The following is a 21905-nucleotide window of genomic DNA, read 5'->3' on the forward strand; positions in this document are numbered from 1 at the left end:
AGCTAAGCCGACCCAGAGTTCTTTGTCTACGACTAAACGTTGCTAGCAAACAAAGTAAACAACTCGAATACAGAACTATGACCATCTGCGGGCGAAGACAATTAGGGCGGCAGAAATGGAGCATCACTGATAGAAGAAAACAAACAGATGAATGAAAAAACTAAGAGGGCGATAACATCAACAAGCACAGGAACAGAAGAAGTACAAAGAAAGCAAAGCCTGACATGCACTCCTAAATGCACGCACATCACGGGCGAGCAGATTTAGCAGTACCCTATAGAAGTCAATCTCCGTTTTCTCGTCATTATTTTTTTTTCTTTTCTCCCGTAAATACTCTCGCGGGCCTCGCTCCCGCAAAACGTGGGAGCGCGAGAATGAATCCACGCGGTAAAACCGAGAAACCCCGTGGCGGTAAACGAAGCCCTCCACGCAACGAGAAGGAGCAGCGGAGCAACAGGGTAATTGCTCCGAGTTTTGCCAGGCGCGCAAAGCTGGATGCAGCGGATCCGAAAGACGATGATGCGGGCCGGTGTACGACGGAGGGAGACCAATTTCCAGGTTCATTTCAAGCGCCGCGGGTCAGCCGCTGCTGAGTTCCTTTCACTGCCTTTTAGTTTTTTTTTTTTTTTTCTCCACGGGGTCAACGCGGTCGCCATTTCGAAACGGCGCAGAAGACACGGACGAGTGAGCAGACGACACAAGCGTTGCGAACGTCTGTTGACCTGTCGTCTGCTAACATCGCCTGCTTTCGTGTCCACTGTTATCAAGACTTTCAATTGCAGTTTTCAATTGTGGACCCAACTACCAAAGCAGCAGCTTATTTATGTGAGCACTCGGTTTTTCGTGCGTCGGCTGCAGTTAGTCTGTTATACGCCTGCACCTCGATTACCTCAACAAATGATTTGGGACTTTCACCGAGAAAGTGCAACAGTAAGGTTGAAGGTTAATATCCGGAAGACAACGGTAACGTTCAATAGCCTGGCAAGAGAACAACAATGCATGATCGTCAGGCAGGAGAGTCTGTGCAGAAGTACGTTTATCACAGCCTATTATTTACTTCGGTTTATTTACAGACAGGGTAGGCTGACCATGCGAAGGAAACTTGGAGAAAAATGGGTTGGAGTGCATACGGCAGGCATTACCAAATCCTGATTGGGAGCTTATCACTGTTGATGAAAGAGAAAGTGTACGATGACTGCATTCTACTGGTGCCTATGGGGCAGAAACATGGAGGTTAACAAGAATGCTCAAGAACTGCGTAAAGAACGATGGAACGAAAATGTTAGGCGTAACGTTAAGAGACAGGAAGGGAACGGTGTGGATCAGACAGAAAACTGGTATTAGCCGATATTCTAGTTGACATTAAGAGAAAATAAACCCACATATGCTACCTGAAGGAATCAATGTTGCCGGATTCGAGACCCTCGTTATGTAATAAACGAGAAGAAAGGGGGTTAACCGAGGGACCCGATAATTATTAGTCATATAATGAGAAGCCAACAAACACTGAAACCAAGTACAACATAGGGGAAATTGCATGTGCTTAATAAAGGAAATAAAGTAATGATAAATTAATGGAAATAAAAGTGGATGAAAAAAATTACCGACGATTACGTTACTTCCTAATGCGAAATTTGAGCGCAGCAAATAAGCTGTTTCACCTTTTCGATAGATTGAGGCAAAGAAATCGAGCAACACGTGTATGCGCTTTCACAGAATTTTTTTTTATTTTTCACACGTATTCCTTTAACAAAGACTCCACTAACAGTTCTTGACAGTCATGAAGGAAGCTTTGTGGTCGGAGAAATAGGCTGATATATGTTCGACTTGGTACACCAATGCTTGATTCTCAAAGACGAGATCTATACAAGTGCCTCGCGAGGTTGTCACAGCCGTGGGACGCGTTACGAGCGAGAGGAACGGGATGTTCTCCCGCATTCTCCCACAACCCGAGACTCGCAGGAAGAGGGGGGAGGGGGGCGGCGTGTACACCCAGCGGCAAACGATGGGGGCAGAAGCGCGCGCAGCAAGCGGACAACACGATAAAGGGAGGAGGGAAGAGATAGCAGCGACTGACTGATGCCGCTGACGCCGATAGTGACTCAACCCCTATCCGCCACACAAGAACAGGGGGGGGGGGGGGGGGGGGACCCTTTCGTCCTCTTTCTGCATGGCGGCGACGGTGTTCTATGCAGTCACGTTATCTTGAATCTCTAGCGGCGTCAGCGGCATCCAGCGGTATCAGTCGGTCGCTGCTAGCGCTGGGGGGATGAAAGGGGGGCGGAGCTGGTTACGAGGCCGACGACAACGCCGACGCGAAACCCAGGAACGGACGCCAAAGAGCTGCGCTCTAAAATGGAGCTTGGCAGGCCATGCAACGCTTAAGGCAGATAACCGGTAAACCATCAGAGTTGCATGTAATGGGTGCCAAGGGAAGGGAAGAGCAGTCGAAAACGGCAGAAAATTAGATCGGGTGATGCAATTGGAAAACTTGCAGGCGCAAGTTGGAGTCAGCTAGCGCAAGTCAGGGAGAATTGGAGATCGCTGGGAGCGGCCTTCGTCCTGGCAGTGTACATAAAGAGGCTAATGATGATGATGACGCCTGCACACCTCGTTTGGAGATTGGCTATTCGAGAACGCAGTCGTCACATCGGAGAGGACAGCGAAACTGCGGCCACCGAAACTAAACAGTTCGGTCAAATACAAAACTATAAATAGGACAGCAAGGTTTCAGAGTATACCTTCTTGGTATATACAATTGGGCCAAGTGAGAATGGTCATTCGCAAATAAACAATAAAGAAGGTTCATATTAGGCGTGACATGTCTCCGATTGACAACACTGTTGCCATCCTTTCAATAAGCCAGCGCCTCATGAAACAGACACACCACAGTTTATAACCGTGCCGGCATATCGGCACTGTTATTATGCGAATTTCCACGTATATACAAGCGCATGCTTTCTTGGCCGCAGATAAAGAATACATTTGCAGTCGATTTGGACAGCGCGATAGGTTAAGGACAAAATAAAAGGAAGGGACAGACAAGATATGCGATGTACTCGCAATTGACCGTTTAATCACATTAAACATATAACGACGCTAACAACTTCTCCACGAAACCACCACTTCCTGCACACTCCTTGGCCAGCGCATCACGAGAACATGGCGTCCAACTGCCATTGTACGTAGACAGTTTTTTTGCAGACAGTTCTTGAACAAAAAGAACAAAAGGAGGAAAAAAAACGTTTTTAACATAAAACAGTATAGCCCAATGTCGTCCCCAAGGGCCTAACAAGGTGCAATGCTATACACACTTTAGATTTGGAGAACTCGTCCGCTCGTTAGAGGGTCACGGCGCGAAAAAATATCGCGATATGGGACTGCAGTCTATGCCGCCCATTAAGAGGAGGAAAAGAGGTACCGAAAACGGAGATAAGACGTTAGGGGGTGACCGAGAGAGAGCGATGCGAAAGAAAGGAGGCGGCAGCGACAGAGTGATAAAAGAGCGAGATTGAGAAAGGAGACTAAAAGAGAGAGAGCTTGCGGGTGCGATGACAGAAAGGTTCTGCTGGCTAGCTGGCTGGCTGTGGGCCCGACTAAAGCACGGACAGCAGCGGACCGGCACGTCGGAATGCAGCGATAAAGGAATGATGAATGCGAATCCCTCAGAAGCGGCCGACCGCGCTTTGATGACGCTTCGATGGACGCGGGCACTCTCCTTTCGTACAGAAAAGGGAGAGGGAAGACTCTCTCTCTCCCTCTCTCTCTCTCTCTCTATATATATATATATATATATATATATATATGTGTGTGTGTGTGTGTGTGTGTGTGTGTGTGTGTGTGTGTGTGTGTGTGCGTGCGTGCGTGTGTGTGTGTGTGTGTGTGTGCGTGCGTGCTCCCCTGGATCCTGTCGTTTATAAGCATTCGAAAGGAATTCGGACGAGACGAACGTGTACAACGTCGGAAGTAAATAAACGTTTAGCATTTTCGACCGTTCATTTCGAATGCTTTATACGCACAGATACCATCAGAAGCCAACAAACAAGGACACCGCGGACCTCACAGGGGAAATTGTATTTACTAACCGAACTAAAAAAACGGTAAAGTAATGAAAATGAAAGTGGATGAAAAAAAAGAAACACCTGGGCGCAGGTGGGATGCGAACCCACGTCTTCGCATAGCACGTACATGTACGTACGATGCTCTTACCAATTGAACAACCGCGGCGCCGTTTTCCCATCCGCCACTTTCTGCGATCTTTGTTTTTTTACTGCTAGAACTAACCCAGCGATAGCCTATATAGCACACATCGCTGATAAGCAGTGCCATAAGCGAAAGCGGTGCGTACGCGAAGTTTCAACGGCTGTTGATGCTTAAACGCGGTGCTATAGTGAATACGAAAATGGCGAATCTGCAGCGATCTGTGTCGCATGAGAAAAACATCGCGAAGGCCGCACGTGAGGACGCCATATGATACAGAGCTCTATCATACATTCTTCTTTTTTTCTTCCAGCCACAAACTGCACTAAGTTACTCATTCACATGCGCAATGACCAAATACACGTATACTTGAAAAGAAGAAGGGAAAAAACAAGTTTTTGGTACTCTTGGCAGCACGCTTGTTACCATGAACGATATCGTGGCCCGCGACACGTCTTCTACGTTATATATTAGAGAATTCATGGAACTGTAACGCTCGGGGACTCCGTAGAAGTGGTACGTCGCACAGCAATTTGTTTAGCTATACGGCACAAAGCGTAGCCGAAAGTATTATAAACACACGTGTACTATCAATAACGCCGTGTGAAAGGACGGAGTTTCTAAATTTGACAGCTAACGAACACACAAAAAACATCTATGCGGTCAGCCAAATTTAATGGGTGATAAACTGCAAAATGCATAAAATATCTATATATAATCTGCGGACGTGCGACCTAAGATATTTGTAAGCTATTGTTTGCACTGAGGCGGCAACCGGTTTCGAAGTCCATGGTTAACATCAGACGAATGTAAAGAGAACCCTTAACGACATTTGTCCACATAAGGCCTGCATACTCCATATGGAAAGGAGGACAAGCTAAGAAAAACAAAAAGCCGTCTACAGACATTCAGATGCACCAAAATCATCTTTTTTAATCGGGGTACCGCTCGAAACGCCTCTCGCTACTCTGTGAACTAGATTTAAAACACTACACCTTGCGGAATAAGCAAGACGAACACACTCGTAAAACATGATCGAGTACCTAAACAAAAGAAAATATCAATTTGCCACGTTAGGAGCGCAGCTCCCAACTAAAGACACTCACTCCTAAAACGTTTTTTCGCGAGCAATTTAGCCTTTAAACAGCCGTTAAAGAACCCACGAGAAGAACACAGCCTGGAACGAAGCGACTCTTCTTCGGACGTGCTCGAAGGCAAACTGCCGTCGACGCCGTCGGCTGCGAAAAAAACCGGAGCTCGATTCTCTAACGCGAACCGAACGCAGCAACCGGGCGAGCTCGACCAGCCACGCGCCTCGCGTCGGGGAAGGAGGACGCGTGGTGGGAGAGGAGGTACAAAAGGGAAAGGAGGAAAGAAACGAAAAGAAGAAAAGGGGGAGCGACGGAGGCGGGGCTTGATGCGCGCGCGCATGAGGAGTAGGCGTGGCCACAGAGACGGCGAGCGAGGCGACGCCTAGCGGGACGCGGGCAAAGCAGACGTCGCGTTCGCGACGGTGGTGTTGAAGAGGGTCGGTGAAAAAAAAAAAGTAAAACAAAAGTGTGGCGACCGAATGGAACGGTAACAAAAACAAAAGAGAAACCATCCCTGGGGCCAATATGTATGCCGCAGCACCTTTTCCTGCTTCGGCACTAGCACTGCTTGCTGTATTCTTTCATTGTTATTTTTTTTACTGTTCCTTTCACCTTCGCTGGCGTGGAACAAAGATTGCGAGCAAGGACAAAATGGATGTACGCTACGAGTTTTCAATTTGCAGATGCCATTCCGCGCTGTTTTCCTTCTTTCAGTTTTCAGAGAGGGTGTTGCGCCGCTTTTAGAAGCGTGCGAAATTCCACCGGCAGAGCAACCTATCGCATTGCGCATCACAGAATGCCGCGCACATGCGGACACCCGCCAGAAGAAGAACCGAATAAATGAAACGTGATACATAGCTTTAAAAACTGAGCACGGAACCAATGGCCCGGATTCGGTTTAGATTTCTTTTTCCCCAAAGCAGGGTCACTTTGGATCTCTATAGATCTGCTTGATGTTGCCTTGAAACGTGACCAGAACTTCACAACCATCACGGCTGTTACAATAAATGAGATTGCGTAACCTCTGAAAGGGGGAAAGAAAATTGTACCTCTGCAAAGATTGCTCATGGTACGAACGTATAATACACAAACGTCTGGGGTCGAATTCACCAATGTTTCCATTCGTTAGTGTTATTCGCCATTTCGCAGACCAAACCTTCGTTAATAATATACGTCCGCCATTAGGACTGGCTGGGATTCTTCGCTTACGAATAATTATGTCGTAATTATCTTTTGTGACTAGGGTCGTCGAATGTTTCGAGAGACACTTACGCGGTGTGCGCAGCCAGTGCGAAATGCGAGGCGAGCCTGGTTTGCTGCAAGGTATGTGTGTAAACCATCAACCGTCTGCATAGTTTGTCGTTAATTGTAACGTTGCGTATTACGTAGTAATAACGCGCTACAATAAAGAGTACGCTACCAGTTTCATTCGCAGGGCTATATCGCGGGATATGCATGTCACTGTATACGTAAATACAGTTAGAAAGGTCTCCGATGTATATACACTGTAAAATAATATACACCCTAAAAATGAAAATGGGTGTAAATGTGTCTATAACTCACATCCCTTAAGGTGTTATCTATATAACGGACACCCTAAGGGTGCGAGTTATAGACACATTTACACCCTTTCTCACTTTTAGGGTGTACATTATCTTACAGTGTACTACACATAAATATTTCCTACTTATTATTTCGTTGGTATATGCCGTTCAACTTTGGATAATGAGATCATTATAAAGATTTGTTTCGTTCTTTTTTTTTTGCACCCGCTTTGAACGTGAGTCACGACTTGGTTCGCGAACTTAGGTGTACGGAACCCAGAAAAACAAGGCATGTGTGCTTACCGTGCGGAGAAAGTCCCAGGCTGAAGGAGTCCACCGATTTACCTGCAGGTAGAAAAGGGAGAAACAGTCAAGTTTGGTCACGTGCCGTCACAGCAAGCAAACAAACAAACAAGCAAAAACAGTGATACTAAAGACACAGAAAACAACACAACGACTGCGATTGGTGGAACAAGAAAGTCTAACGGTCAGTGAATCGTACGATCAGTTGCTACCCAGGCAGTGAAGATATATAACAGTTAGCAGTTTTACAAAAATAACATGGCTTCCTAAGAGAAAGTTCTGAATGCGATGCCTTCACGGTATCATCTCTCTTTTCTTTTTGTTCTTTTACCTTTTATGATTACGTACTTAAGACATTCCAGCATTGTTATTGTTATTATTTGCCACATCCACGCCCTACTCAACGAGAGGTCGTTTGCAAGATCAACTGCAACTCTCGAGAACTTGTCCCTCAAAGTCTGCCAACAAACCGTACTCTCCATCTCATTCCTGTCAATTTTTAAACTTGTGTCAAGCAAGACAGAGCTCCTGCGCGCAACATTATAAAACATAAGACAGCATTTACGGATTTTTAACCTTTCTTTTCTTTTTTGACTCATCACTTTTCTTGCACGTTTACGCTATCGCGACAGTCAAGTTAAGCACGAAGAACTATACCATATAAGCTATATGGCACATCGCGCAAGCGCCAGTAGTACGCACTAGCACGATTTCCAAAAGCAAAAAGACAACAACAACAACAAAAAGAAAGGGAGAAGAATCAATGACAGTACGGAGCGCAGCGAAGGCCGAAAAAAAAAAGCGAACGTTATATACGGGCCGCGCTAGCAGAATATACGCTCGCGCCAATAGTACGCCTACAGAAGTCACGCAGCTCACAGCGGCGGGAAGAAACAATCGCTCCCAAATCTGCATGTAAGAGAACGAGGAGGTTGTATTTTATGTCTATGCGCAGGCGCACGCACGTGCTACGTCCTGCGAGACGGCCAGCAGTCCGGCCGGTCGGCGACGTCGTTCTGAATATCATTACATTTTCTCACGCGCTTCGTCCTGAACCGCAGCGAGACGCCGCAGTTTTATGCGGTCTATGGTATATATGTTTATATATATATAGCGTTGAGGACAGCGTTGAGGACACACACAGCGTTGAGGACACACACACACACACACACACACACACACACACACACACACACACACACACACACACACACACACACACACACACACACACACACACACACACACACACACACAAACACACACACACACCCTCTCTCTCTCTCTCTATCTACATCTCTCTCTCTCAGGGATGCTTATAGCGCTTCCGGTTCTATAAAAACACTTCGTGAACCCAACAGACCCGAGTATATTTGTACCATCGACCAGAACTCAGCATAACATAACAGAACAGGCTTAGTTGTACATTTCCCTACAGCGTTTTATTTCAAGGCAGTATAATGATATGATCGTTAGCATCCACCCACTTAACTAATAACGTGCCATCCATTCATCCATCATCATTATCAAAATCGGTTCCTTGTTTTAATTGGATAGTAGCGAGCAGTACTAGACATATGCACACAGTACCACATGGTTGTTCCAAGTAAGCAGAGGTAGTGGGACGTGAGACGCGCGAGGTCAGACTATTTTCATGGCGAAGCATGACAACGCACACATCCCAATTTTCCTAATCGCACTACATTCCCATCCTTAAAAATAATTGAAGTGTCTTGCGCCCCTCCAAAAAGAAAAAGAAAGAAAGAGTAGTTCGAAAGAGTCTACAATCAACGAAAGGCATCAGGTAAGAATTGACGACAAACCAGTCTGGTCGTGCAATACAGAACCACGCTAGATTAGAGCGATCTTCTTCGTATGACGCCTTATCTTCTTTTTGCTCATTTTTCTTTCGTTTGGTTCTCTCTTCTATCGACGCATGAGAGAGAGAGAGAGAGAGAAAGGCAAAGGAAAGACAGGGAGGTTAACCAGACATTATCTCCGGTTGGCTACCCTGTACTGGGAGAGTGGAAAGGGGATGCGATAGGTGAGAGAGAGAAGGATAAAAGAAATACTACACACACACGCACGCACACACAAACTGTTTCTGTGGGCACTGTCACGCAGCCCGCAAAGGAGTTCCTAGTGTTATGCAGTGCACCGTACAATCCTGCAGATTTTGTCGGCAACGTATGGGACGAACTAGCATGAGCGAAAACAACCGACGCTAACCCCGAGCATGCATAGGAGTCCGCATGCGGCACTTCCGTAATTAAAGCGCACAACTCGCATCCATTATCGTCGCGCGATAAAACCAGGCGCTGCAGATCTCCGGCTGCAGACGCGGACAGATAAAGCGAGGAAAGAACGAAGCGCGAACAAACCACGGCTTCGACAAGATGAGTGCGTGTGCCTACAATAAGACAAGAAAACCAGGCGCTGCGAGTGGCCGCGAGCATAAAGATATACGAAGCCGAATGCGCGAGCCAAAAAGAGGACTCAGCCATCGCGAAAGATAGCCGGCGAGGCTCGGGCAACGGGCTGGCAAGCAAAAGGGATCTATGGAGTTGGGTGGAGATGGCGGAGGGGGAGAAGGCTAGGTATGTGAGCGCGCGCCATCTCATCCATCTTGCTCGGGTTGCTAGACGCCCCAGGCTAGGTCGCCATGGCAACCGCAGGCGACCCGGGTCGTCTTGCACCGACGCGCTTCGAGAAGAAACACCAACCCGGCTCGAGGATACCATACAGCACACGCGCCTTGAGAAGTATGTATACCACCGAAGCCTCGCTGCGAGCTGGCCAAATGGTACACGCCAAAAACAGTAACCGATGTATAAGGCTAATGTATGAACGACATTGGGCTCACACAGGCTACACGTTTCTCGTGTTGCTCCAGGCGCTCGACGCCGATCTGCAGAATTAATGCGCGCCAAATCCTTCGTCTTCCGCTGTCTCGTTTGGACATTTTGACCGTAACGAGAGACTGCACGGGAATTTATCGACTGCGTCCACTTGAAAGTCCGCACAGGAAGTGAATGCACGAACAAGTCTGAGAAGCCCGCGTATTCAATATTTGGGAGCCTTTTGAAAGGGCAAACACTATGAATTTTTTTTTTCTTTCAGATTTCTTCCACGTTCGTTCAGCGCTGACAGTCTATCAAGCTTCGGTTATTCAAATTGACGCTACAGCAGCGGCACCAGTGACGTCAACAATACGTCACATATAACGTCGTTATATGGATTCTCTCTCTGCAAAGCAAGCCTACGGAATAAGTTGCGAAGTGGCAGTTTTCGCTTATTTACGAGGGCAATAGGAACCAGTCTACTCTGGAACAATCAACAATCAGTTACACTCTTTCGAACACCGGTAACCATGACGTCATGACGGGTTGGTGAGGGGAATAGAAGGCGGAGGCGCCACCCACCTCGCTTCTAGCCACATCATCGGTTCAAAGAAGCATACGTCGCTTCCATACGTACGCTACTCAAAAAACAGTTGCGATGGTGTTCGGCTGTTAACCACGAGCTTGCAGGATCGAATCCGGGCCACGGCGGCCGCATTTCGATGGGGGCGAAATGCGAAAACAGCCGTGTACTTAGATTTACATGCACGGTAAAGAACCCCAGGAGGCCCGGATTACCCCACTACGGCGTGCCTCATAATGATATCATGGTTTTGGCTCGACAAACCCCATAAATTTTTTTAACGCTACTCAAAAGCTAAAGAAACAAATGAATTATAAACCTGGCTTAACGATTTTAATTAGTGTCCTCCAAACCCGCCTTATGCAAGTGCGACTATATTAGATAAAGTTATTGCAAGCCTACCCATGTTGCTATTTCACATGACACGCTTTCATGCGCAAGGCTAAAGATATGCATCTTATAACGCGGGCTTCAGCCAACGCGCACTCGATCACCTAAAGGCCAGAATACATGGAGCGAACTTTCACGACGAAGTTCGGGCGGCAGAAAATCTGCCGCGGCGGGACGCCGTATGTTCGTCGGGCTACGCTACATGGAGCGAAGGCACGGCGGCCGCCGCCGGCGATTCGCTGCGTTGTTATCAGTGTGGCTAGACGAGGCAAACGCGCTGTAGTGAAACACATGACAAAAAAAAAAACTTTAACGACAACTATTATTGCTTTTGAATTGTGGAACACTCTAAAAACGCCTAAAATTTTGTTTAGAAATGTCCCACAGTATGGCACGCTTCTGAACAGCCGAAATTAATTTGTCGTTAAATTCCAGCCGCGCCTCTTTGGATACCATGAATACGAAAAGCGGGAGACCAGCGTGAACGATACAGCGGGATCGGGATACACGGACAAGCGGGGAAGCCAGGTCGGAAGTCGGGGCGGATAGTGAGACCTGATTGGCTCGCTTTGGGGCGCCGCTCGTTTGCCGCTTCCGGTATCGCCGACGCCCGACGAACTTTTCTGCGCCAGCTGGATCGGCGGCGAACGACGTTTTCTCCGCCGCCGCGCGTCGCGCGTACGCCGCCGGGCGTCGAACGCCGACTATTCGTCGCATATTCGCTCCATGTATTCTGGCCTTAACGCGCACGAAGAAAAACGCCAGCACTCAACACCGAAACTCTGTGGCGCGTAATATGCGTGGACGCCTCTCTCTCTCTCTCTCTCTCTCTCACTCGAGCCGAACATCACGCATCGCTCCGCGAAGTAACAACGCGGTGTCTCGCAAGACGCCGCGTGATGACGTGCTGTCCAATAAAAACTTTCTCTCTCGCTCTCTCTCTCTGAGGGAGCTCGGGAGCAGAGCGAGGTCGTGCTTTCGCTCCAGAAACCCCGGACCTGTCGTGAGCGTTGCGTACATCCCGCGTCAGCATTTCCGTGCGCTGAGACGTTAAGGCTGCAGCATACTTCGTCTCGAGCATACGTTAACCGCGGCAGGATGAAGCAGAGTCGAGGCGCCAACCGCAGAGCGGCGTGACTTCTTTTACAAATAACTTGCTAACACAGCTCAACTGACCTCTCTCTCTCTCTCTCTCTCTCGAGTGTCCCAACGTTGAGGTGAACTGTTTTAGTCAACTGCGCGTGCCTGACACACACAAAAAAAAACGGCTATTCTAACCGTCACCGGAATCTCGAAAGCCAGAGGAGACAGAAAACCGAAAGCCAGGTGGCGACGCCACCGTCAAGATCCCGCACCAGCCCGCGGTGACGTCACGAATTCTGATCAGCGTCTCCTCAGGATTACTGTTGAAGGGAAAAGTATACGTTGCATTCCGAAGAACCGAAAAAAAAAAACCGAAGCTAGCGAATTTCCAGAACTTTTGTATCTGGTGGAAACGCGCCCAACTATACGAGATAATCCCTTGAAATCAGTGACGCCACTCCCACGTACCCGGCGCGACATTGAAGAACACGATACTTTGTCTGATATTATGCATAGCTAATCTTTCCCCACTAAGTGAATAACGAGTTTCAGGCCACATTTTGCCAGTCTAAACTGACGTAGTGTCACTCCTTTTAGCCCCATTATGAGTGAGTGGCATTGGGGACGTGTGATCAGGACGAAATTATGCGAATCTTCATATACACATGCGTAAATATATACAAGGTATCCCAGCTAACTTTAGTCAAGCTGCTTAACAAACAAAGAAAAGAAAGGAAGATTTAAAAAAACACGATGCAAGATACAATTTTAAGACCTATGGTGTTGAGTCCTATACGGTCTTAGACGCATACGATGGGTCGCATACGATAGTTACTTGGCGAATATTAATGCTCACACTCAGCAAACAGCGAAGGAAGAAAGGAGGCTGGAGCACTGCTAGCTGCATGTAGACCTATAGCCTCGCAAAATAAGAAGCAGGGTTGTATCACAATTCCGCAAATTAAGGCCGTGCAAGACGTACAGGTTACCGGTGTCAAGGTTTCGTTGTCTACGCATGCCGCACAGATATCATCAAGCCTATACAACTGCGATCCGTCAACGTTATACTCGGGCTACTTTTAACAGCGCTGCACGTATCTAGAGGCGGGACGGTGCAGGCGGCATGCGGTAATCGGTCATCGGCGCGGCGGCCACAGTACGCGGTGCCGAGACGATAGCAAAGACTCCCTCCCCCCTCCCTCCCCCCGCCGCCACATAAGCGGCGGTCGGCGGCGGGAGAGATGGGTCACGACGAGGCGTGATCTCGAGCACTGCTAATGGGTCGTATAGCGGGCGAAACTACACACGCGACGGTGCCCGACGACGCCATCAGCATCGCTCGCCGACGCTGCCACCACGAACCAGCAAACGCCGAGATCGAGGTGGGGGGAGCGCCAATGATCGAGAAGGAGTAGTACGTTGTACGGGGCGCGCCAAACACAAACGCGCGCAGTAGCCTAGTCCCGGAGCAAGACTTGAGCGGCCGCCGGAAGAAACGACCACGACCGACGACGACCGACGACGCCACCGCAGCACTCACGTCACGTCACGACGTGGCTGCGCCCTATCAACGCGCCGATCTGCCGAAGCACGTGACCCGGCGGTCACCGCTTTTTCCGACGACGTTTCGCCACCACAAGCGGCGGCGCTTTTTCTTTTATTTTTCGTTTTCTTTATCCTCGTCGCGAATTTTCTTTGTTCCTCATTTCCGTTTGTTTGTTACTGCCGTGCACGCAGTGTCGATATAGGTGGATAGGTGAGCAGCCCAACAACAACCGTGCCGCTTCTTTTTCTTGACTTCCTTAGGCGATGGATGAAAGCAAGAGATCGGGCGGATAATGAGAAACTGGGGCACTTTGGTTAGACGGAACTCCCGGGGAGAACGGCGAGCCAAGAGAGGTGGAGAGAGAGAGATTTCCGTCACGTTATTTGTTTCACGGGGCATTTTCAAGCGTTTAGAAGACGTTGGCAGGAAACGTTCTTGAAGCAGCGGTGAAGCGAGAATTTTCTTCTTCAGGAGAAGGGGGGGGGAGGGAGGAGGGGCGTGCGGGCACTGGGCAGGCCGCATAGAACAGAAATGAATTTCGGGAGTTCACGAACATGGTGTGCTCCCCCCCCCCCCCCCCGGGGCGGGGTACCGAATTGGTTGGTAGCTAGAAGCATCCTGTGTACGGATGTGGCACGTACGCAGACGGAAAGTTTCGGTTTTCCGGAGCGAACGAAGAGCGTCTCGATGCTTGTCTGGTGACACACTCCTCTGTGGATAATTTTTGCAGAACTCTGCCTGTCGTGAGTGTACAAACATGGTTACACTCCTACAGCGAGCGCATCTAACATGGTGTACCAACGAAGAGAGAAAAAGAAGACTGGTGCGGCGCCACCCTCGTGCACTAATATCCCTTGTGCAACGCTTTCAGTTCTTCAACACCCCGCTGTGGGCACGGAACGTAAAACACAGAAGATCGCCAAGCTGCGCCTCGGCACACTGCTTAAAACCTACACAAAGTAGCTGTACACTGAAATCGAATGCAGATCTTACAGCAACGGGTAACTCGTGCTACGCTTATGTTGCAATCGTATCTCAAACCGTTGACGAGGCCCTCACCGAAGCTTGTTAGCTAGACAGGCGGCGCTTCGTTCGAGTCCTTGACGAGCGAGACGGGTGTCTCCGACAGACCTTGTCCGCTCGCAACAATGCCGCGACATTGCGGCACCGTACACACCTTCTCTTCGATAGTATCGATCCACCGACGCCACCTGCCGACGCCCGATTTCGCAATCGCAACACGCGCGTGCCCCTCGTACGACCAATTTCGCCTCTCGCGCGCTCGCTCAATTACAAATCCTCCGAGCGAGGCGCCGCATGTCAATTGCGCGTGCACCGCAGGCACGCACGCAGGCACTAACAAAGACGGGGATATAAAACCACGGTGCCGTCGACCGCCACCGCATGTCGCATCGTACAGGCGCGAGCCGGCAACGTCGGCAAGAAAGGGTAGAGGCGAAGGGACGCCGTGGTCACCGCGCGAACACCAACAAACCAGCAAAAAGAATGCTACAGCCGCGCGCGCGGCGGCGTGCCGTGCGTTGTGCGCATGTGACCAGCGTGCGCGCCGGGGAGTTGCGGTGAGGAGGCCGCGTCCAGGCGCGACCCGGTCGGTCTCGCTATGGTGGCTAGAGGGTACCATAGTCTCGCCGTGGGGCAAGTCGGACCCTCCTCCGAGGGCGCGACGCGGTTGCACGTTTGTTCGGGAGCCGATAAGGAAGGGAGGAGGAGGAGGGGGGGAGGGAGGCTTCGTATAAGCCGAGGCAGCGCGCGCGCGCGCCCCAGCAGGTCGACGCTCTTATCAGTCGGAACACGGCTCGCTCTTGTTGCTCGACGCTGCCGATACACCGGAGCGGCTTCTTCGCTCTTTCTCTTCGCGACTCGCCGAGCGAGCGAGGGAGCGAGCGAGAACGAGAAAAAACGCAACCGAGCTAGCTAGCTCGTTGCGGCGGTTCTCTCCTTGCCTCGACGCGCAGGCACCTGGCGTGCGTGTGTGTTTGCGCGCGCACGTGCACGTGTGTAACGACGTCCACTCTGGCAAAGAACTTAGCTCTGTTCGCGACAACCGATTGCAGTGACGATCCGAAATCGAAGCGCAACCGTATTTTTGGTCACTTTCCCATTCGATTTGCTTGAACGCGCACTTTTCTCGGACGAGAAACTTCGACAACGGTGTGCGCGACACAGTTTCGCGGCAGGCCTGTGGTCCTTTCATGTACCTTACACCCGCCCCCTCTCCCCCCATAGATAGATAGATAGATAGATAGATAGATAGATAGATAGATAGATAGATAGATAGATAGATAGATAGATAGATAGATAGATAGATAGATAGATAGAAGTGTGTGTGCCTCGAGTTGTCATTAGTTCGCCCTCACTCTGCGATCTTCTAGGCTCCTGGGCAGAGCTCAGATGGTGCAAAGCGACCGCCCCGGGAAAGGCGTTGGTTGGTCTCGGGTTGGAATCCCTGACTAGGACGAATCATTCTTCAACTGCGAAGTTTTCTTTTTGATAAACCCGTAAGGGTCTCCTTCCTAGCTTCTTGCTATTGGTCGGGTGGATGGCAACTTTCTCTTTCACAACACAAGGAGAACATGAACCGGCACGAAACCCCACGGCCTGAGACGCATGTCAACTGCTACTTCAAGCTCGCTTCATGCCACCCGTCCACTTAGGATTCTCGTCGAGAGGAGCCACTCGGTATTCTCTCAGCTCAACAGTTAGAAGCGCTGGCTGTTCCACGTGCTGTCACAAATCAACCGCTGCGAACAAGAACAATAACAGCAACAACAACAAAAAAAAGAACAAAAAGGTGCGCAGCAAGTTGCCTTCGCATATCTCCCATCGCCAACTCTTCCTTCGCGAAAGCGAAGAAGTCTCATCGCGAAACCGTAAAGTTAACAAAAGGAAAAGAAAAATCAGAACAACGCAAACAAGGAAAACTAAAGGCGGCCTTAGCGCCCACTCTCGTGCCCGGGCGCCGAAACATCAAAGGAAGCAGTGAGAGTCTCGGGAGACAGAGGGAGGGAGAAATAAAAGAGGGCGAGGATGAGTGACAGCCGGTCGGCTGGGGGAGGAGGAGGAGAGAAGCGGAGCTGCGTCAGGACCGCGAAATTACGCGGAGGCCCAGCGAGTCCGGCGCATGTAAATGACGCTCGGGGCCGGCTCTACCTGCTGCCGCGGTAGTTCTCTTTTCTCTTTTCTTTTTTTAATCTCGCTGCGCGGAGTGAATGCGTGCGAGCTGCAGCCGCCTGTGCGACGCGAGCCGAGTCCCAGCCGCCACCACCACCAACAACGCCGCCGTGGGCAGGGCCCGACGCGGCATTAGTATTCGGAGCGGCGCGGTGGGGCGGTGCTTTTCAAGACCAGTTGTCGTCCTTTGCCGCCGAACGACGACTGCGATGACACAAGAGGGTGAAAAAGAGAAGATGGCGTCCGGGAGTGGCGGTATAGATGAACGAGAAAGGCGGGAGGAATGGGCGCGCAAGGCAGAGTCGATAACAGATAGTTTTTAAGACTGGCGTGCGCAAGATCTAGGGGCGACGGTAGTGCGCATGCGCCTGGAGCCCTACGTCACGGGTCTACGCATGCGCAGTAGCGCGGCGCCTAGTTCTTGCGCACGCAAGCCGTTTGCTTCCCTTAATCTAGAGCTCTCCATTACGGTGTAGTAGTAGACGATGTCGAAGATGAAGAATCAGTAGTAGCAGTAGTAGTAAGTAGTACTAGTAAATAATACGAAGCACTATAGTCGGATACAACTTTAGAAAAAAGGGGAGGCCCCGCCCAGATGACCGACGCGGCGAAGTCACCGGCCGTCCGGCGCATGACGTCGGTCCAGAATGCGCGCCCATTGGTGCACCTGCCTCGGAGGAGTAAACGCCCCCTTTTTTCTAAAGTTGTATCCGACTATAGTAAAACGCAGTAGCAAGGAAGACAGAGGAGGATGAAGAACGAGCAGTAGTATAGTAGTTAAGTAACAGAAGTACAAGTAGTAAAGAAGTTTAATTAGTATAAATATTATTAAAAATAAGGACATGGAAGATAAACTATAGTAGGAGTAGTAAAGAAAACGCAGAAGATGAACGCGTTGGTGCTAGTCAGGAAGACAAAGAAGATGAGTTGATGGTATAAGTGCATGATTTTACTGGAAGAGGCATCAACAACAGTAGTAGTAGTTATAGTAGTAGTTTAGTGGCAGTAGCAGTCCAGATATCTTACCCCGGAAAATCTCTTTTTTGTGCTGCCCTCTGCTGTGCACGTTCTCTCTCTCTCTCTGTCTGTATGTCTGCGTTTCGAACGCTGCTGGTTAATTTCACCGCTCAACGTGCCTTACGGGGGCACGCCTAATCATCTGTTCGGAAGGCACACGTGACAGCTTCGCGCGGGCCTTGACGCAAGTCGACCGTTGTGACGCGACGTCTACGAACGTCACGCGCTCCTGTCGCTTGCACACGACGCGGGCACGTCAATGCCTCGTATGTAGTGAATGCCGCGAGGAACAATGGAGCCAAGCGTGCGTGTTCTCTCTGCATATAACACGCGTGTAACCATGGCAACCCCTGGCTCGACCAGAACGAGCCGAGTCGCGACACATTTCATCGAGGGCTGTTTTTGGGTCGCGGTCAATATACAGGAGCGCGCGAGGGTGTCAAGGAAGGCACGTGCAATACGTGGTCCCGGTCGCGAATGTGGTCGAAAAGAATTGGCGCAATCTGGAAAGTACGAGAACATTCTATAGAAGGCAAGTGGGAACTCCGCCATGTTGCCGATTTCAGCCACGTTTTCTTTTGCCCACGCTCTGATTGGCTGAGAGAAAGGTGTTCCGTCCTCTCGGAACGGTAAAGGGGAAAGAAAAGCGTGCGCGAGAGAGAATGAGACCATTGCCGATTGTCAGCACCGGTTCGCATGTATCACCAGGCGATCGTATGCGGCAGCGGACTGATAACCTATACGTCAGAACGCGCAATTCGATGACGTCAGATTACTCGAAGGCGCGCAACTGCGCGGCAAAATCTCAGCGTGATGTTGCTAATCAATAGAGTCTGTAACCGATCAACGCCTAATCATTCACTTTGAAGCCTACGTACAAAACTGCGCTATTGAAGCCATGTAATGATGAAGGCGTATGCCAGAAATACCGCGTTCGCCACCAGTTCCGAGAAGTACGTCCTCAACATCTTCGGCGAAATGTTTTGATGTTGCATTTAACATTCATCGGTGCTGTGGAAAAAAAAAAAAACTTTTCTTGCTGAAAGCTGCTGCGGCGCTGCCGTTCACACGCGAAATTCGAAGAGACGAGCTTTGAGGCATTGAAAAGTCGTTGAAAACGCGCTAGAAGACGTTGAAAAGACGTTGAGTACCAGCGGTCTAGCTTGTAGTCAACGCTTTTCCCGCCAAATAAACGAAAAACGTATAGTCTTGAACAAATACTGCCGGATTATAAACTGCTTCAGTGCAACTCGTTAGTGTCCCCTCAACTGAGATAGCATCGCGAGAAGCCTATTGCTCTCCCGCGTGCTCCAGTACGTGTACGTATATACAATGTATCGCTGTCCATGACAGTCGACGACGTTAAGCATTCGCCTGGCACTAAGCCACGAAACAATGCTCCCTGTCACAGAAACGAAAATAAAAAAAAGCCATCGCCCTAACGTGCCAAGCACGCGCAGCGAAGGGCATATTGCATAACGCCTCAGCAAAGGGACTGACAACCAAGCCGTAATGTATATATTGTATAAATGAAATCAAGAGCATCTGATCCGCTCGTGAAAATTGCGACGAATAACATCCCCATTCTCTTCACGGGCACCAGCTACGCGTGTCTCTCTCATTATCAGCTTTCTCGGCGGCAAAAGGAAGAGAGAAAAATAGAAAAGAGAAAAAAGAACAAGGCGGGCAAGACCAGAGGCTCTCTAATATGTAGTAATGACGTCATTCCTTTTGACTTTTGAGAGAACCCTCCTCTCTCTCTCTCTCTCTGCACTCTCTATCTCAATGCATCTCTATCTCACACAGTACTCGTCGAAGAGATGCGTGTCTGCCACTGACAAAGAAGACGGGCAAGACCAGAGGCTCTCGAATATGTGGTAATGACGTCATCCCCTTTGACTTAAGAGAGAACCCTCTCTCCCTCTCCTCTCTCTCTCCCATGCACTCTCTATCTCAATGCATCTCTATCTCACACAGTACTCGTCGAAGAGATGCGTGTCTGCCACTGACTCTACTCTCATGCCATGCTCCTTCCCGCCGACGCTCTGGGCTATGCTCTAGAGAAGAACCGTCCACCACCACGGCCACCACGGCGAGGCGAGCGCACGTAATTGACTGTGATGCCGGGAAGTGGCCCGCCCGGCGTTATGCGCTGCGCACGTCTCGCAAGCTCGCAACCGCGCGTCTTTGCAAAACCCGTCTCCTCGCCGCTTCCAAGCCTTCCTCGATGTCAAAAGCACGGTAAAAATAAGCACGCAAGCAAATTAACTTCCCAGTCAGCGAACAAGAAAGAAAGAGAAAACACATTTTGACGTCTTCGCGCGCCACCTTAATACGAATACTCCACGACGCTTGCCCTCTTCGCCATTTTGTTTCCTCCAGCCACTGCTCAGAGAAGGACGGGCTGGAGCGAGGTGGAGGAAGGGGGAGAGGGAGAGAGCTCATCACCGCCGCCGCTTTCTCAAAACAATCTTCAACGTGCCCTGCCCCTTCTCGCGGGTACAGTCGCCCGTCTTTCTCATTTCGCTCTGCCACCGCCAAGGATGCGGACGCTCTGCTGCGACTCGGTTGTTCGAAGACCCGCGCAGCGTTTAACCCCCTCTTCCTCGATCCTTATATACCCGGCTCTCAACGTCGAGAAGAAAAAGAAAAATAAAAACACCAGCATGAGAGAGGGCGACCGCCGTAGCACTCACTACTCCGGCAGCCACCGACAGAAGAGGCAGAATTAGCGCAACGAGAGTCAAAACGCTTTGGCCGAGAAGAAAAGAGGCGCAGCTCTTCAACAGCGCGCCCCACCCAGCTCTCTTCGTTTCCAGGGGGAGGGAGGCGTCGATCTCAACAGGCAAGCGAGAGAAAGCGAAGCGAGCATCGCTGAGGAAAGGGGGAAAGTAATTCCCGGGGGGGATCAGTCGCTTGTCCGTCCGTCCATCCATCGGAACCGAGGGAGGCTAGAGAAGATGCACGCCCCCCCCCCCCCCCCTTCCACCCCGCGAGACAAACCAGTCACGTCAGCAGTGTCCTCTTCTTCAACGCTTGCGTTTCTTTGTGTCTGCTCAATTTTGTAGTTTCGCTTTCTTGTTTGCAACGGCGCATGCGCCTTTGACTCGAAGAAGGGGCAGGAGTCAGCGCGCGCTTTTTTTTAAGAGGACTTAATGACCGGCCCATTACTGGCCGGCGAAGGGAAACCCTGGCGGCTTCTTGGCGCTCAAGTAGGCGAAGGGCAGGGAAGGGACCGCGCCGGCAATCATAACACCCCGCTTGGTCGGGGCGGACGACGCGGCCGCGAGGCGAGCTCAATTGCAAGCGCGCTTGCGCAAAGCCGAAATTCCTATCTGCGAGCGCTCCGAGCGATGCAGCCTTCTTCCGCCCGTGGTGGCCGTGGCTAGAGAGAGTCAACGGACGTCACCTCGCCCATCCATGCCGCCGCATACAATATAAGGCGGTCCGGGCAAGCAAGCCAACTCGACGAAGCCTAGCTCGGTGCTCGAACGCATGGACGGCGCTTGCGTATGCGTACCGAGCAGGCAAATTTGAAGGGGAGCGGTAGAACTGGCTGTCGAAAACAGGCTGGTCGTTCTTGAATCTCTAGAGAGGTGTCAGCAGGTGTAGCTAGCTAAACAGTGACAGCGCGGCCAGCACTAATTTTCCTACCTTTCTTTCAAGATGACGTAAACGACCAGCTACTACTGCTACTGCTATTACTACTGCTACCTACTACTATCATGCCGCGCTGGCCTCTGATGAAAGCTGGAACAGGGCTGTTCAGGGCCGTTATTTTGCAGCGATGCCTTATGCCTTATTCTATTCTATTCTTATCATCCACCAGATACGGCCGCCTGATCGCGTTGATAATGTGGGCAGATCATCACTGTGACCACTGGCCAAGCGCGAAAAGCCTGAAAAAGCATAGAATCGAAAAAGGCATCGCTACAAAATACCGGCCCTGTTCCTCCACTGTTTCGGTGTTGTTCCCTGCAGCTGTTTTCCTCTATAGTCACGTCGGAGGCTGTCGAACTCCCGACGTTCGCCCGTGCACGCCGCATGAAAACAAAAGTACAGCAGAAGAAAAACAAAACAGAGACGTCGAGAAAGGAGGCTGACGAAGAAGGAGGA

At 50.2% G+C, this 21905-nt stretch overlaps 1 protein-coding gene across 6 annotated transcripts in view; it reads right to left on the reverse strand.

The window, feature by feature from the left end:
* The window catches only part of LOC135896389 (homeobox protein Meis1-like), a 441556-nt gene that overhangs the window by 151278 nt on the left and 268373 nt on the right, over positions 1-21905 (reverse strand). For all 6 annotated transcript variants that reach the window (XM_070521828.1, XM_070521829.1, XM_070521826.1 and 3 more), the window contains one exon: positions 7139-7180. In XM_070521828.1, the coding sequence (XP_070377929.1) occupies positions 7139-7180 (42 nt within the window). The remainder of the gene's footprint in view (positions 1-7138; positions 7181-21905) is intronic.

This window comes from Dermacentor albipictus, chromosome 7 (genome assembly GCF_038994185.2).
Source record: "Dermacentor albipictus isolate Rhodes 1998 colony chromosome 7, USDA_Dalb.pri_finalv2, whole genome shotgun sequence".
NCBI lineage: Eukaryota > Metazoa > Arthropoda > Arachnida > Ixodida > Ixodidae > Dermacentor > Dermacentor albipictus.